General features: G+C 43.2%; 1 protein-coding gene across 1 annotated transcript in view; it reads right to left on the bottom strand.

The window, feature by feature from the left end:
- LOC145348249 (atrial natriuretic peptide receptor 2-like) overlaps nucleotides 1-16,683 on the bottom strand; it is a 79,053-nt gene that overhangs the window by 13,517 nt on the left and 48,853 nt on the right. Inside the window, exons 20-21 of the mRNA XM_080196451.1 lie at nucleotides 6,904-7,056; nucleotides 5,620-5,718 (exon numbers count right to left, since the gene is read on the bottom strand). Coding sequence (XP_080052577.1) covers nucleotides 5,620-5,718; nucleotides 6,904-7,056 — 252 coding nt within the window. The remainder of the gene's footprint in view (nucleotides 1-5,619; nucleotides 5,719-6,903; nucleotides 7,057-16,683) is intronic.

The raw sequence follows: 16,683 nt of genomic DNA, 5'->3' as shown, positions 1-16,683 counted from the left end.
TGTTGAAGTTGTATAGGACACTGGTTCAGCCTCAGTTGGAACACTGTGTGCAGTTCTGAGCGCAACATTTTAGGAAAGATGCGAGGGCATTGAGAGAGTGCAGAGAAGAATCACCAGAATCCTTCCAGAACAAAGAACTTTAGTTATGAAGATATATTGGAGAAATGGGACTGTTTTTCTTGGAAGAAAGAAAGCCGGGAGGAGATTTGATAGAAGTGTCATGAAGGATCGGGACAGAGTCAATGGGGAGAAGCTGTTCCTACTTGTGGGATGATCAAGATTGAGAGGGTACAGATTTAAAATACTTGGCAAAAGAAGCCAAAGCGATACGACAAAAGAAAATTCACGGGGTCAGCGAGTGGTTAGGGATTGGACTTTACTGCCTGAGAGTGTGGTGGAGGCAGGTTCAATTGAGGCATCCAAGAGGAAATTAGACTCTTATCTGTAAAGGAAGAATGCGCAGGCTTACTAGCTTACAAAGAGCGGGAGAATGGAACTAAGTGAATTGCTTTTTCAGAGAGCTAGTGCAAACACAATGGGTCAAATGGCCTCCTTCTGCACCGTAAAAACTCTGTGATGTAAGCATCCTCAAATGTTATTCTTCGATAAGAGTAGAAAAACAATAATTAACATCATTGGTATAGTATTGCAGTGATTAATTTATTGGACTAATTGTAGTCCAATAGATTATGGCGGGAGTTTTACCATTCCCCCCACCGGGGAGTCGGGGTAGGCGAGGGGAGGACCATGGAAACGTCCTTTGATCTCGGGTGGGATTTTATGGTTTTGGGACGAGCGAGGCCATAAACTCCCGTCTTATGAATTCAATGTCACAATGACAATTTGTAAATCTAAATTTTAAAATTTGGCAACGAGGATGACAAAGAAGGGGTCATTGGCCTGAAAGGCTAATTGTTTCTCCCCACAGATGCTGCCTGACCTGGTGAGTGTTTCCAGCATTTTCTGCTTTTGTTTAGGACAGGTAAGCTGTAGTTTCTCTTCCTGTGCCCAGCGGTGTACAAGACTTTCACCTGTTCCCTTAGTGAGGCTCTTCTGGCCACTGGTCTGTCACCAGAGGCTTCATTATTGAGCTGTGCCAATTCACAACAAGCCTGCTGACCAGGAGTTTCTCCTGACAATCAACAATGGTTTCATGGTCATTAGTAGATTCTTAATTCCAGATTTTTTTAAATTGAATTCAAATTCTGCCACGGCAGGCTTCGAACCCAAGTGCCCCAGAAAATTAATTGAGTTTCTGGATTAATAGTCTAGCAATATTACCACTAGGCCATCACCTCTCCATACACAGGCTGGTGTGTATGTGATTCCAGTACTACACCACACCAACGTGGCTGGTTACAGCTCAGTGACCTTTGATTCTTTACCCACAGGTAGTCCTTGACCTTATTTCCAGTATTGTCCACTTTTATTTCGGTGTAAGAACAAATCTAGGTTTGTACATTAGTTAAATACAGAACAAAGACAGAATGACTAATGTAGGCAGAATGTGGCTAAACTGTTTACTTGCAAGTTCTATCTGTTGATTACAAGGACACTGACAACAGTGGGGAAGGTGAATTTCAGTTTCATGGCATTGTACTGTGCAGGGATAGGCACAGATTGATCCATAAATAAATAAGCCAGTTGTCTTTAATGATACGATACGGAGATGAAAGCCCCATTAGATTGGGGTTTGTGATCACAGCAGTGGAGAGGGTAAAAGAAGGAAATTGCTGCAGCATAAATAAGGCAATAGGTTCCTTTTACTACAGAGATTACAAAGGATAAAACATCAAAGGGGTTTACAATAAAGCCCTGGCTTCATGACAGCAAAGAATAAAGAAACAGTATATTGAGACAGGATACAAGTCCCTACACCCCATCATTGTCCAACAATCTAGTAAATAGCCAATGGCTCATAAAATAGTTAGTAGTGTTAAGTCTAGCAAGAAGTAGACATTGAAGAAAAATAGTTGAAATGGAGACTTAATTTTTCACTCTGTAGGAACATTAGAATATTCTTCCAAAACCAGGCAGTGTGAACAGGATTAAATGAGGCGCGTTCACCATTTCCTGCTGTAAATCCTGCCGATGGAGGTTTGTGATGTGAGGTTCATGTCGACTGTTTTGTGTGAAGTTTTAAGGTTTTGAAAGATTGGACAGACTTGGTTTGTTTTCACTTGAACGTTGGAGGCTGAGAAGAGACCTGATAAAATTGTGAGATGGATAGAATGGATAGTCAGAGTCTTTTTCCCAGGGTCGAAATGTCAATGACTCAGGGACGTGGGATTGAGGTAAAAGGGGAAAAGTTTAAAGGAGATGTACATAAGAACATAAGAAATAGGAGCAGGAGTAGGCCATCTTGCCCCTCGAGCCTGCCCCGCCATTCAATAAGATCATGGCTGATCTGTCGTGGCTCAGTTCCACATTCCCGCTTTCTCCCCATAACCCTTAATTCCCTTGTCTATCAGAAACCTATCTACCCGTGACTTAAATATATTCAGCGAGGTAGCTTCTACCACTTCAAACAGCAGAGAATTCCAGAGATTCACCACCCTTTGAGTGAAGAAGTTCCTCCGCAACTCTGTTCAAAACTGCCCTCCCCTTATCTTGAGGCTGTGCCCTCTAGTTCTGCTATCCTTTCTAAGCGGGAAGAATCTCTCTAACTCTACCCTATCCAGCCCCTTAAAGAGAGGTAGGTTTTTATACACAGAGGGTGGTAAGTGCCTGGAACGCGCTGCCAGAGGAGGTGGTGGAAGCAGATACAACAGCAATGCTTAAGACAGATATATGAATAGGTGAAAGGTCTTTAGTTTAGAAAGGTGACTGGATTATGGCTTCAAATTCATTTCCCTGTCTGATGCCCCCCCATAACCCTCAGCTCCCTGATCTTTCACACATCTGTCTAAGGCTGCCTTGAATATATTCACCTCACCTCCACTGCTGTCTGAGAATTCCACAGATTAATGATTCTGTGTGCAAGAAAAAGATTCTCTGTCAATGCCTCTAAATTTGTAAATCTATTGTTTATTCATTTATTTATTAATCACGAGTAAGATTTACATTAACACCGCAATGAAGTTTCTGTGAAGTTCCCCTATTGAAAGGATAAGGAAGGAATTATTCAACATCTACAGTTTCTGTTTGATTGGCAGCATTCCAAAGAGGCATAAAAAGCCACTCATTTGTTTTAAAGCCATGATGTGGAGATGCCGGCATTGGACTGGGGTGGGCATGGTAAAAAGTCCCACAACACCCGGTTAAAGTCAACAGGTTTATTGGGAATCATGAGCTTTTGGAGCGCTGCTTCTTCATCAGGTGAATTTCAGGTGATCACCTGATAAAGGAGCAGCGCTGTGAAAGCTCGTGATTCCAGATAAACCTGTTGGACTTTAATCTGATGTTGTGAGACTTCTTACTTATTTTAGGGCAACCAGGAATGACCAATAATTACTGGCATTGCATTGAGACCCACACACTGAGAACGATTCTTTAAAAATGACATTGAGGGCTGCAGGGGTGAATATAGAACTAAGAGACAATTATATAACAAGCCCTTAACTGACTGTCACATTTGCTGATGTAGCAATAGTATCTATGTTTCTAAGATAATTCATTGCCAATACAGAAACCCTCTAGGATGTCTGAGGCTATATAAATTCAAATTCCATCTTAAACCTACAGTCACGGAACCTTTTTTGAAGCCAATGCAGTTTTGTACCTAAGCGCAAGAGTAAGTTAAGCGCAGTAATGTTCTACAACATACACCAGTTAATTCGGTGTGCTGCTATTTAGTCAATAGGGTCTGGGTCTGGCCTCAGTCTTCACAATTATCCAGTTAAGGAAAATTCTCTTCATCCAGATTGGATTGGCAATGTGACAAATCAGAAAGAATGAAGGTCTCAATAAAATTGGTGGTGAGACCCATAATCTGTCACCAGAGTACATGTGGAAGCTGATGAGTTTTTGAATAAGGTTGTTGGGTGAGATAGAAACTAGAACCAGGAGTAGCCCATTCAGCCCTTTGAGCCCATTCCGCCACTCATCTTGCTCATGGCGGAGCATCGAGTTCAATATCCTGTATCCCCCCCACCCCTTCCTCCCTTATCCCTTGATCCCTTCAGCCCCAAGAATTCTAATTTCTTCTTGAAATTAGACAATATTTTGGCCTCAACTACATTCTGTGGCAGCAAATTCACTCATTCACCACCCTCTGGGTGAAGAAATTCCTCCTCACCTTAGTTCTAAAATGTTTACCCCGTACCCTCAAACTATGACCCCTAGTTCTGGACTCCCTCACCATTGGGGACATTCTTTCTGAATCTACCCTGTCTTACTCTGTTAAAATTTTATCAGTTTCTATGAGATCTCCTCTCACTCTTCTAAACTTCAGTCAATATAATCCTAATTGACTTAGTCTCTCCTGATGATGGATCTGCTATTCCAGGAATTAGCCTGGTAAACCTTCGCTGTGCTCTCTCTATAGCAAGGGCATCCTTCCTCAGATAAGGACAGATGACAGCAGGTATCTGTGAAACAGAAAGGGAGCCAAGGAGAGATCCTTGGGAGATGCCAGAAGTAATGGCGTGGGAATGGAATGAGAAATCATTGCAGATTCCCTGGTTCTGATTCAGTCGAGAAGAATGGGACAAGTGAGTTCAGTCCACATCCAGCTGGACAACGGAAGGCAGGCGTTGGAGGATGAAGTATGGGTGACCAGGTCAAATATTTCGGATAGATCAAGGGGAATAAGAAGGGGTCATTGGGCCAGTGGATTGATGACTGGCAGATGGAGTTTAATTTAGATAAATGCAAGGTAATGCAGTTTGGTAGATCGAACCAGGACTTATTCAGTTAATGGTGAGATGAGAGTTATAGATCTAGGGGTACATGTTCATAGCTCTGAAAGTGGAGTCATAGATGGACAGAGTGGTGAAGAAGGCATTCGGCACACTTAGTTTCATTGGTCAGAACATTGAATACAGGAGTTGGAACATCTTGTTGAAGTTGTACAAGACATTGGTAAGGCCACACTTGGAATACTGTGTACAGTTCTGGTCACCCTATTATAGAAAGGATATTATTAAACTAGAAAGAGTGCAGAAGAGATTTAGTAGGATGCTACCGGGACTCGATGGTTTGAGTTATAAAGGGAGATTGGATAGAGTGGGACCTTTTCCTTGGAGTGTAGGTGGTTGAAGGGTGAGGGGCATAGATCAACTAGATAGTCAACATCTTATCCCAGAAGTAGAGGAGTCTAAAACTAGAGGGCAAATTTTTAAGGTGAGAGGCAAAAGAGAATAAGGGTCCAGAGGGGCAACTGTTTTACCTAGAGGGTGGTGAGTGTCTGGAACAAGCTGCAGACACAATAGTAGAGGCAGATGCAATTTTGTCTTTTAAAAAGTGTTTAGACAGTTACATGTATAAGATGGGTGTAGAGAGATATGGGCTAAATGTAGGCAATTGGAACTAACTTAGTGGTTTAAAAAAAAGGCAGCATGGACAAGTTGGGCTGAAGGGCCTGTTTCCATGCTGTAAATCTCTACGACTCCATTTATCACCTTCACAGTCACACCAGATATCACAGTTAACGTGTCAGTGATTCAATGATTTACTGACCTTCACTTGTTGATTCCATCCTTGAAGCTGTGTTTACTGTATCCCCAAATAAACAGTAGCGAGGCATCTTGGTTCCAACTACGCCCGCCACGACTGGACCTTTCAAAGTTAAGGTAAGACATAAGGAAGTACAATTATATCTTCAGACAGCTAGACTGGATTTTTACAGTCTCATCAACAGCACGGGTGAACTGGAAAATCTCGCCCCTGGATCCCACATTTGTGGAAGGCGATGAGCCATGCAGAGCAGGAGAGCAGAACTCGCAACTTAGCTGTTTGAGATAGACAGAGTTAGCGGATGTCAGCTAGATGGACCCAACAAGGAATATCACAACTCCCTTCAACCAAATGGGATAGAGAAAGGAACAAAATCGTTAGAGGTTTCCACGCCTGATCACTCACTGGCTGCACTGCTGGAAAGTACACATGGATACTGGTGAGGAGAAGTTGTGTTTATATTGCGATGGGGGGTGGGGTGCACAGTGGCACAGTAGTTAGCACTGCTGCCTCACAGCCCGGGGACTCGGTTCAATTCCGGCCTTGGAGGTTTTACGCTCTTCCTGTGTCTGTGTGGGATTCCTCCGGGTGCTCCGGTTTTCTACCACTGTCGAAAGATGTCCAGATTAGGTGGATTGGCCATGTTACATTCTCCCTTAGTATCCCAAGGTATATCAGTTAGATGGATTGGCAGGCCAAATACACAGGGATAGGGGATAACACCTGAATGGGATGTTCTGTTGGAAAGTTGGGTCAGACTCAATGGCCTGAATGGCCTCCTCCTGGACTGCAGAGATTCTGTGAATCCAAGGACCAGGTACACAGCTAGTGGAAATTAAATTCAATGAATAAAGTCTGGAATTAAGACCGCTTCTCAATAGTGATGACGATGAAACCATCACCAATTGTCGTAAAACCCCATCCCCCATCTAGTTTGCTGATGTCCATTGGGGCAGGAAATCTGCTGTCCTCACCCATTCAGGTCTACATGTGGCATCAGACTCACAGCAATGTGGCTGACCCTTAACTGCCCTCATGGCTGAGAAAATTCGAGGGCAATTAGGGATGGGCAACTGCCAGCAACACTCGTGGCCACGAAAGAATAAATGGAAACATTGCACCTTTCACATAATAAAACAACCAAACTGCTTCATTTGACATCAAGAAAAGGGTGATAATTTGGGGACCTAAAAGTGTGATTGAAGAAGTGCGGCTTTGAAGGGAGATTGAGAGGCAGAGATATCTGGGAAGGAAATCAACAGCATCCAAAAATCAAAGATGATTTACCTGAGTGAACGCCTGCTCTGATTTTCAGTTTGACGTCTGGCTTGTGTGGGATTATGAATGAGGAGCAGACTGCGACTAAATCCAGTGCCATGCTTGCAATCTCACCCACATGGTTTATGCCATTCTCTTTGGGCACTCCAGAAACCACCATATCTGTGGGGGGGGGGGTGGTGAGAAATGGGAGACAGCATCAGCGGAATGGTTCACTCTCTCACAGTTTAATTGTCTTTGTTCTGCATTTTTGCAGGTTGTTCAATGCTACCTGGATCACCACCAGCTGAGCAGACACCGGTACATTTTAGAACGAGATAAGAGCGACTCACGTTTATAAGGCACCTTTATTGTAGCAAAATTTCCCACGGCACTTTATAAGAAAGATTACCAGACAAAACAAAGCCACATAGGGAGATAACAGGACAAACGCTTAATCCAAGAGGAATATTTTAAAGCGTGTTAAAGGAGGAAAGAGGTGAAGTGGTTTCAAAAGGATATTCCAAAAGTTATGGCCCAGTCAGCTGAAGGCATGGCAGCCAATGAGAGAAGGAAGGGGGAGTTGCACTAGAGATCAGAGCTGTTTCCCCCTTAGTGTCTCAGGATGTGTAGGTGAGCCATTGGGAAATGTGTCAGGTTATGGGGCGAGGGTTTGGGTAAGATACTCTGCCAGTGTCGGTGTCGGTGCAGACCTGATGGGCCAAATAGCCTCGTCTGCACTGTCGGGATCCTATGATCCAATGGCACTCCAGTGCAACGCTGAGGGAGTGCTGCACTGTCAGAACGTCAACCCTTCACAAGGAAATGGTAAATTGAGACAGCTTGTGTCTGCCGCGGCAGTTTAGTGGATGTTAGAGATCTGAAGGAGAAGAGAGTTCTCTCCTGGTGCTCCAGCTGATATTTCCTCCTCAAACATTTGGAACAAATCAATCAGTCAACTCTGTGCTGTTTATGGGATCTTGCTGTGCAACAACACAACTGCTGCATTTACTGTTGCTTGCCGCATAAAGCACCTTAGGACATTTCCTAAAGATGAGATCATCTATATTAATGCACGCCTTTCCTCGGGTATCAATGAGACATTAACATTTCAGTGGGAAGAATGAATGTGTTTCCTTCAATAGATTAGATGAGGAAGATGTATTAATCCAGCTGTGTGCAATCCCTGTGGAGATACTTGTAACTTTGGCCTATGATGCAAGATGTCAAATTGACGGCTGATCGTACCTTATGCCCCGTAATTCCTTGAATCAGCTTCAACAGAAAATAAAATCAAGCGGTGAGTACATTGGCAGACAATTGTGCAATCTCGGCCAAAATTAATTCCTGCATTTAATGTGAGCGCTGCCGTCAGGGCCAGTCTTTGTCACTTATCACTGATTGCCCTTGAGAAGGTGGTGGTGAGCTGCCAGCTTGCACTGATGCAGTCGATGTGATGTAGGTGCTGTTAAGGTCCAGGGATTTGACTCAGCAACAGTGAAGGAACGGCGACATATTTCCGAGTCAGGATGCTGCGTGGCTTGCAGGGGAACTTCCAGGGTGGTGTTCCCGTTGCTGCCCTTGCCCTTGATGGTAGGGGTTGTGGGTTTGGAAGGTGTTGTTGAAGGAATCTTTGTGAAATGCTGCGGTGCGTTTTGTAGATGCTACACAAAGGTGGGTGAATGTTGGAGGGAGCGAATGTTTAAAGTGATGGGTGCGATGCCAAGAAAGCGAATTGCTTTGTCTTGGATGGGGTTGAGCTTCTTGTGTTCTCCTCCCCTCACCACCACTAGAAGTGATAGATTGATACAATGTCAGAAGTTCTATAAAACAGAGAGGTGTTGGGAAAATTGTTTCTTTACTAACTTTTTTAAACATGGAAAGATGCTGCATTATCCAGACACTTTAATTTTAGAATTAAACTTAAACTTTATTAATAATGTCACAAGTTGGTTTACAATAACATTATAATGAAGTTACTGTGAAAATCCACTAGTTGCCACACTCCAGTGCCTGCTTGGGTACACCGAGGGAGAATTTAGCATGGCCGATGCACTTAACCTGTACATCTTTGGACTGTAGGATGAAACCAGAGCACCCAGAGGAAACCCACACAGACACGGGGAGAATGTGCATTCTCCACACAGACAGTGACCCAAGCTGGGAATTGAACCCGGGTCCCTAACTTGGATGCTGACATGGAACTTTTTATAAAGAAGGTCGTAAATTCCACCCTGGACTGGGATCGAGCCTGTCTTCTTCCAAGAAATCACCTAACTCACATGATACTTGAGGAAGGTCTATTTGTTTCAAACTGCAATCACTAATTGATGGGAGCAAAAAAGCAAAGGCTCACGATATACTGGAAATCACATGGTACGTCTTGTTGGGGAATAAGCTGCGATCGGAGGGTAATCCTACCGGACTCTGCTTTGTTTGAAAATCTGCCTATCAAAGCTTTGTCAAAGAGTCTTCTGGACTCAAAACGTCAGCTCTTTTCTCTCCTTACAGCTGCTGTCAGACCTGCTGCGATTTTCCAGCATTTTCCCTTCCAGCTATTTATTATTTAGTTTCTTTCATTCTGAGTACCAGAGAAGTTAAAAAAAATTGGTCATTTTGGTAAGTAAATAAAACTAACGATATGACCATTATGACCTGGGGTGGCACTTTGGCTCACAGCAGCAGGGACCTGGGTTCGATTCCTGGCTTGGGTCACTGTCTGTGTGGAGTTTGCACGTTCTCCCCGTGTCTGCCTGGGTTTTGTCCGCGTGCTCCAGTTTCCTCCCACGGTCCAAAAGATATGCTGATTTGGTGCATTGACCCAAACAGGTGCTGGAGTGTGGTGACTAGGGGATTTTCACAGTAACTTTGTTGCAGTGTTAATATAAGCCTACCTGTGACAACAATAAATAAAGTTAAACTTAAACTTACGACCTGCAGAGAAGTTGGAACTATATAATGCATGCACCCTTCCCACTCCAGTTGTACCAGCCCCTGTTTTATATTTCCTTTAGTCTTTTCAGCTAACTGAAGCTAAACAATAGAGAGAAAGCTGGGACATTACTCAGTATATTTAAAACATTCAAATATATACTCAAAATGATTGATGAGACCAGGAAAGATGCCCTTTGACATATTTATCCTTTCGCAATGCAGCCCTCGTATTTGTCCTTCTTCAGAGAACCAAAGGCCAATTCTCATTTCCATTGGCAAATAGTCGTGACTTTAAATTTTTTATGTGTATTCATGGTGACCAAATGTTTTCTTGGTTTGGATACAGAAAGGACGTTTGTCGATTTGCAGCAGAGAATGTTGCCCTGGCACTTTGATTGTCTCCTTCACATCTGGCAGGCAACACAGAGCCCCATACAGCATCATTAAATGTTATCATTAACATGGAGCAGCGCAAATAGCCATAGCCCTTTGACAAGAATCATTTTTGTTGTGGACACTCCGATAAACACTTGCGATATTGTTAGCCCTAAATAGCTAGAATTCTTACATCCATCACTGAGTTCTTTGTGAACCAAAAATGTAATATGCATGAAATTGGGTTCATATAATATAGTCAGTCCAATAATAATAAGTGGTGTCACATAGGCTAACCATTTTATTGAAGGGCTGTCTTTGTGTTTTCCAACAGGGATTTATAATGCGAAGCCACCATGCAAAGAATGAAGACTTCTTTAAAAAACATTCCTCCCGGCTCATATCCAAGCAGTCAAAGGCCAAAAATAACAGTAAATTGAGTCTTAGGCCAGCATAATCTAGTCACTGTCACAAGAATCTGTGCATTGTCCTTAGAGTCCCCCAGTCATATATAACACACATGGTGCTCCTAAAAGCACAAATTACATTGAGTCGACCGCACAGAGACAGGCCATTCAGCCCAACTGATCCATGCTGGTGCCCAACCTCCGCACGAGCCTCCTCCCATCTCAATTCATGTCACCCGATCAGCACATCTTTCTGTTTCCCTGTCTTTTGTTTTTATCCAATTTCCTCTTAAATATGTTGACATTATTCTCCTGTGGTAGTGAGTTCCACATTCTTATCTCTCCCTGGGTGAAGAAAATTCCCCCTGAATGCCCACATTGGATTTACTGGCGATTAAATTTTTTTAGACAGATTCTAAATTTGTCCTTAACAACTGGAAGCATTTTCTTCACATCTACCCTTCAAACACTCACACTATCTGATGGGCCTTTCTCTGGCCTCCCCTGAGCCTCTTTTCAAAAAATAACCCCATTTTATCATAAATAGGATTTCCCGCTAGCAGTTCTGGTACCATCAGCTGGAATTAAATATCCTTCGCTGTGGTCTGTTTGCTGATGGGGAGGGGTTAATTAAGCAGGAGGATGTTGAGTGAGATCCCCATTGCCTCTGCCCCAATTAAATCCATGGCAAGAAGATCCATGGATAGCCATCAAGCCCTGCCACCACTTAAGGTCCTTGAGAACAAAGTATAGCACAGGAACAGGCCCTTCGGCCCTCCAATCCTGTACCAAACATGATGCCCTAGCTAAACTACAAAACTAACCTTCCGCCCTGACTCAGTCCGTATCCCCCTATTCCCTCTCGATTCATCTACGCATCCAGAAGCCTCTTAAATGTTTCTAAGTGCCTGCTTCCACCACCTCCTCTGGCAGCACATTCCAGGCACCCAACATTCTGCATGAAAAACTTCCCCTGCACATCTCCCTTAAACTTCCCCCCCCCCCCCTCACTTTAAACCTGTGTCCCCCTTGTAATTAACACTTCCACCCTAGGATAAAACCTCTGATTAGCCATGACACTCATAATTTTGTAGACAACTATCAGGTTTATCGGGGCAGCACGATGGCACAGTGATTAGCGCTGCTGCCTCACAGCACCAGGGAGCCGGGTTCGATTCCTGGCTTGGGTCACTGTCTATGTAGAGTTTTCACCTTCTGTCCACATCAGTATTGGTTTCCTCCAGGTGCTCCGATTTCTTCCCACAGTCCAAAAAACATGCTGGTTAGGTGCACTGGCCATGTTAAATTCTCCCTCAGTTTACCCGAACAGGTGCCGGAGTGTGGTGACTACAGGATTTTCATAGTAACTTCATTGCAATTGTGACATTAGTGTACCTTTAAGAAGTGATTTCTTTTTAACCATGTACTCTGCAGTTGTAAGCAAACCTTTTCAGTCTTCTTTGCCTAATGTTGCCTGGCTGTCTGCATGAGTCTTTTTATTGCTGCTAAAATGGGGGGTGCATATTTTTATCGGGATGTTTATGACTCTGCATTGTTAGGAGAAAATCTGATTGGCAGGTCAGGCGTCAGGAGCTCTTTTGTTTTGAGTTTGAGCTGCTGTTTAATTTGAGTTTTAGTTTTAGAAGGGGCATCAAGTTGAAAATAAATTTCTCTCTCCCTCGTTTTGGAAATTCTGCTGGTTATGTGAAAGCAAGGTCTTGCCTTTCTGAAGGCAGTAATCTGCTGTTGAGGGCTTGCCTAGGATCCCTGGTGTTTTGGGAATCTGTTCTGTTCTGAGTTTATCCAGAGAGCTGCGGACTTCATCCAAAGGAGTCAATTCTAGTATCACGAGAGCATTAGTCCAGGCTGTCTTAAATCTCTTTGAAGGGTTTTTTTTGTGCAATAGGTTTGATTGGGGCAGCTCCTATATATGTTGCGGGTTATACATTATCATGGTTGTTTTGGGGTAGTTTGTAATTTATAGAAGTTGTTGCTAATATTCTTACATGTTAACTATATTCTCAAATAAACTTTGTTTGATAAAAGCTCCCTAGTGGATCATTTGAATCATGTCTGAAGTGAAATTTATGTTTATTCTAGCCAAATTCTAGATGCAAAACTTATGATCCAGGTGGGCTCCATCTTTGGAGTTTCTGACCTGAACTATAACAAGTGTTAGTGTTAGCCTACCTGTGACACTAATAAATAAACATTAACTTCCCTCAGTCTCTGTCTTTCTCGTGAAAACAATTTTAGTTTATACAATCTCTCCTCTTGTCAACATCCTCAAGTCGAGTTAAGGGCATTATCCTAGCATTGATGCTCTAAACCCAGTGGTGTTTAGAGCAGGGAGCTGAAAGGGAAGCCCTAGAGTTCTTGTTTCAGATGACTGGGGGGGTGTCTCCCATTATCAGACACACTACCTGATTGAGAAAGCTGGCACTGAGGACTAGGGGATGCAGAGAGCAAGTTCTGTGTCCATTTAGCCAGCCCACCCCAAATCCCATGTGAATTTAGTTTTTGTACCAGTCTGCTACTGTGACCTTGTCAAACGCCTTACTTAAGTCTATAAAGTGAGTAGTCTCACAACACCAGGTTTAAGTCCAACAGGTTTATTTGGTAGCATGAGATTTCGGAGCGCCTTCTTCAGGTGAGTGAAGAGTTCAGTTCACAAACAGGATACTTAAAGACACAAACACAATTACAAGATAATGGTTGGAATGCGAGTCTTAACTAGTAATCACGTCTTTACAGGTGCAGACAAAGTAAGTGGAGAGAGGGTTAAAAATTGTCTCCAGCCAGGACAGTTAGTGAGATTTTGCAAACCCAGGCAAGTCGTGGGGGTTACAGATAGTGTACCATGAACCCAAGATCCCAGACAGAGTACCATTCACATCCAGTATTTCCCCGGAGCGGAGAAGCTGCAACATCTTCTCTGGAGCCTTCAACATGTCATTGATGAAGACGAATATCTCACCAAGGCCATCCCCATACCTCCACTGCTTGCCTTCAAACCCGTAGCAAACTACCCAGTCTTCAGGAGAACAGTGACCACGACACCACATAACGCTGCCATAGCAACCTCTGCAAGATGTGCTAGATCATCAACACAGATACCATCATCTCACGCGAGAACACCGTTCACCAGGTACACAGTACATACTCTTGTGACTCAGCCAACATTGTCTACCTGATACGCTGCAGGAAAGGACGTTCCAAGGCATGGTACATTGGGGAGGCCATGCAGAAGCTACTACAATGGATGAATGGACGCTGCTCAACAATCACCAGGCAAGAGTGTTCCCTTCCAAAGAGGGAACACTTCAGTAGTCAAAGGCATTCAGCCTCTGATCTTCAGGTGAACGTTCTCCAAGGCAGCCTTCACGACACAACAAAGCAGAATCGCTGAGCAGAAACCGATAGCCAAGTTCCGTACACATGAGGACGGCCTCAAAAAGGATCTTGGATTCTTGTCACACTATCTGTAACCCCCATGACTTGCCTGGGCTTGCAAAATCTTACTAACTGTCCTAGCTGGAGACAATACACATCTCTTTAACCTGTGCTTAACCCTCTCTCCACTCACATTGCCTGCACTTGTAAAGACTTGATTACCTGTTAAGATTCGCATTCCAACCATTATCTTGAAATTGAGTTTGTGTCCATGTATGCCCTGTTTGTGAACTGAACTCTTCACTCTCCTGATGAAGGGGCAACGCTCTGAAAGCTCATGCTACCATATATACCTGTTGGACTTTAACCTGGTGTTGTGAGACTTCTTACTGTGTTTACTCCAGTCCAACGCTGCTATCTCCACCTCATGGCTTTCAGGTTTGTGACAGCCTTTAACTGGGAAGAAGTAACTGTAAAAAAAAAGTCTAGTGAATCTGTAAATTCTGAAGATGTTGGAAAGAAGAAGTGACACAGAGGGAAGATTGCATGGGCAGAACTCTGTGTACATGGACCCTGCTGCCTGTGGACAATTGGTTAAATCCTTGAAGGAAAGGGACTGGAATTCAGCTTGGAGGAACTGTGCAGCAGGAACTGGGACTATAAGGCCATTCATATTGCTTATCAGATTCATGAGACAGTCTTTGTGGCGTCTACACTTCCATGCGTAATTTATAGTTCATATATATAATCCATTATTAAGGACTTTATGGCAGAGTGTTTAGAAAGCAGTGGCAGATCAGGCAGAGTTAGCATGGATTTATGAAGAGGAAATCATGCTTGATAAAGTGAGCACATGGGATTTAACGGGGTTGAGAGTTATAGATAGGCCTGGTGGGTATGGATATGATCGGCGCAACTTGTGGGCCGAAGGGCCTGTTTGTGCTGTAGTGTTCTATGTTCTATATAACTAGTAGAATTGACAAGGAGGAACCAATAGATGCGGTATATTTAGACTTTCAGAAAGTGTTTGACAAAGTCCCACATAAGAGATAATCTTGCATGATTAAAGCGCATAGGATTGGGGGAAGTGTATTGAGAAAGATAGAAAACTGGTTGGCAGAGAGGAAACAAAAAGTAGGAATTAATAGGTACTTGTTAAATTGGCAGGCAGTAATTAGTGGGGTGCCACAGGGATGGTGCTGGGAGCCCAGCTGTTCAGAATATATATTAATGATTTGGATGAGGGAACAAAATGTAACATCTCAAAGTTTGCAGATGATACCAAGTTGGGTGGGAGGGCGAACTGTGATGCAGTTGTAAAGATCCTTCAGAAAGATCTGGACAGGTTGGGTGAGTGGGCTAATCAATGGCAGGTGCAATATAATTTGCATAAATGTGAGGTTATTCACTTTAGAAGCAAAAACAAGAAGGCAGATTACTACCTGAATGGCTGTAAATTGGGAGAACATAAGAACAAGGAGTAGGCCATCTGGCCCTTCAAGCCTGCTTCATAAGGTTGCAAAATATATACCCTTATAATGATCCCCCAGATATGGGTCTGCTAATTAAGGTTCCCATATCTTTGGCTCTAAACTACTGAACTTGCCCATGATGCCTTTGAGTGCCTAGCATTGTTTGAAATGTTTAATCACAGTAAAATATTTTGAAATGCACTTAAAATATCAACTTATAGGTCTTAAAATCATAGTTACTTGTTTTAGGGAGAGGGGAGTGTGCAGACGGACCTGAATGTCCTTGTGCACCAGTCGCTGAAGGTAAGCATGCAGGTGTAGCAGGCAGTAAAGAAGGCAAATAGCCTGTCGGTCTTTATTGTAGGAAATTTCGAGTGCAGGAGCAAGGATTTTGCAATATACAGGGCCTTGGTGAGGCCACACCTGGAGTATTGTGTGCAGTTTTGGAGAGATTGATTACGTTAGGAGTGTTTTTGCTGGAGTTCAGACGAGTGAGCGGGTTCTCATGGAGACTTATAAAATTATAACAGGACTAGACAGGGCAGACGCAGAGAGGATATTCCCAATGGTGGGAGAGTCCGGAACCTGTTAATTTACCCTTTCTTCATTCATAAGATAAGTCCTTCATCCCAGGAAGCAGTTGAGTATGTTTATATTATGTTGATCCTGATTCGTGTTAAAAAGTTACAAAAAAACGAAATCACGTCAGTAAATTTCTTCATTCAGGGTAGTTGAGTAAATGTGGTTCTTTTGGTTTGCAAGGGGGAATCGTAACATGGATAAGAAAAACCCTATGGTATTATTTTAAAGATGACAGAGGGAATTCTCCCCAGTGTCCTGGCCAATATTTACACCTCAAATCAACATCACTATAAAACAGATAAACTAATTACCATTGGATTGTGGATGTGTAGGAACTTCCCATAGGCAAACTGACTGCTCCAGGGGGTGGTGATGGCCCAGTGATATTAACCCAGAAACTCAGCTAATGTTCTGGGGACCTGGATTCAAATCCTGCAATGGCCGATGGTGGAATTTGAATTCAATTTTTAAAATGATCTGGAATTAAGAATCCACTATGATGCCCATGTCCAATGGTTAAAAGAAAATGCTTCCTTGTTATAACACTAAGTGTGAATGTACTTCATTGGATACAAAATGAAGCATTCTGAGATTGTGAAAGATGCGATAAACATGACAAGGCATTTTTTTCCCGTGTCACTTCTGGT

Source organism: Carcharhinus amblyrhynchos, chromosome 9, assembly GCF_965287045.1.
Source record: "Carcharhinus amblyrhynchos chromosome 9, sCarAmb.v2.hapA, whole genome shotgun sequence".
Taxonomy (NCBI): domain Eukaryota; kingdom Metazoa; phylum Chordata; class Chondrichthyes; order Carcharhiniformes; family Carcharhinidae; genus Carcharhinus; species Carcharhinus amblyrhynchos.
Note: the sequence above shows the minus strand (reverse complement) of the source record. Positions and strands in the feature narration are given on the sequence as shown.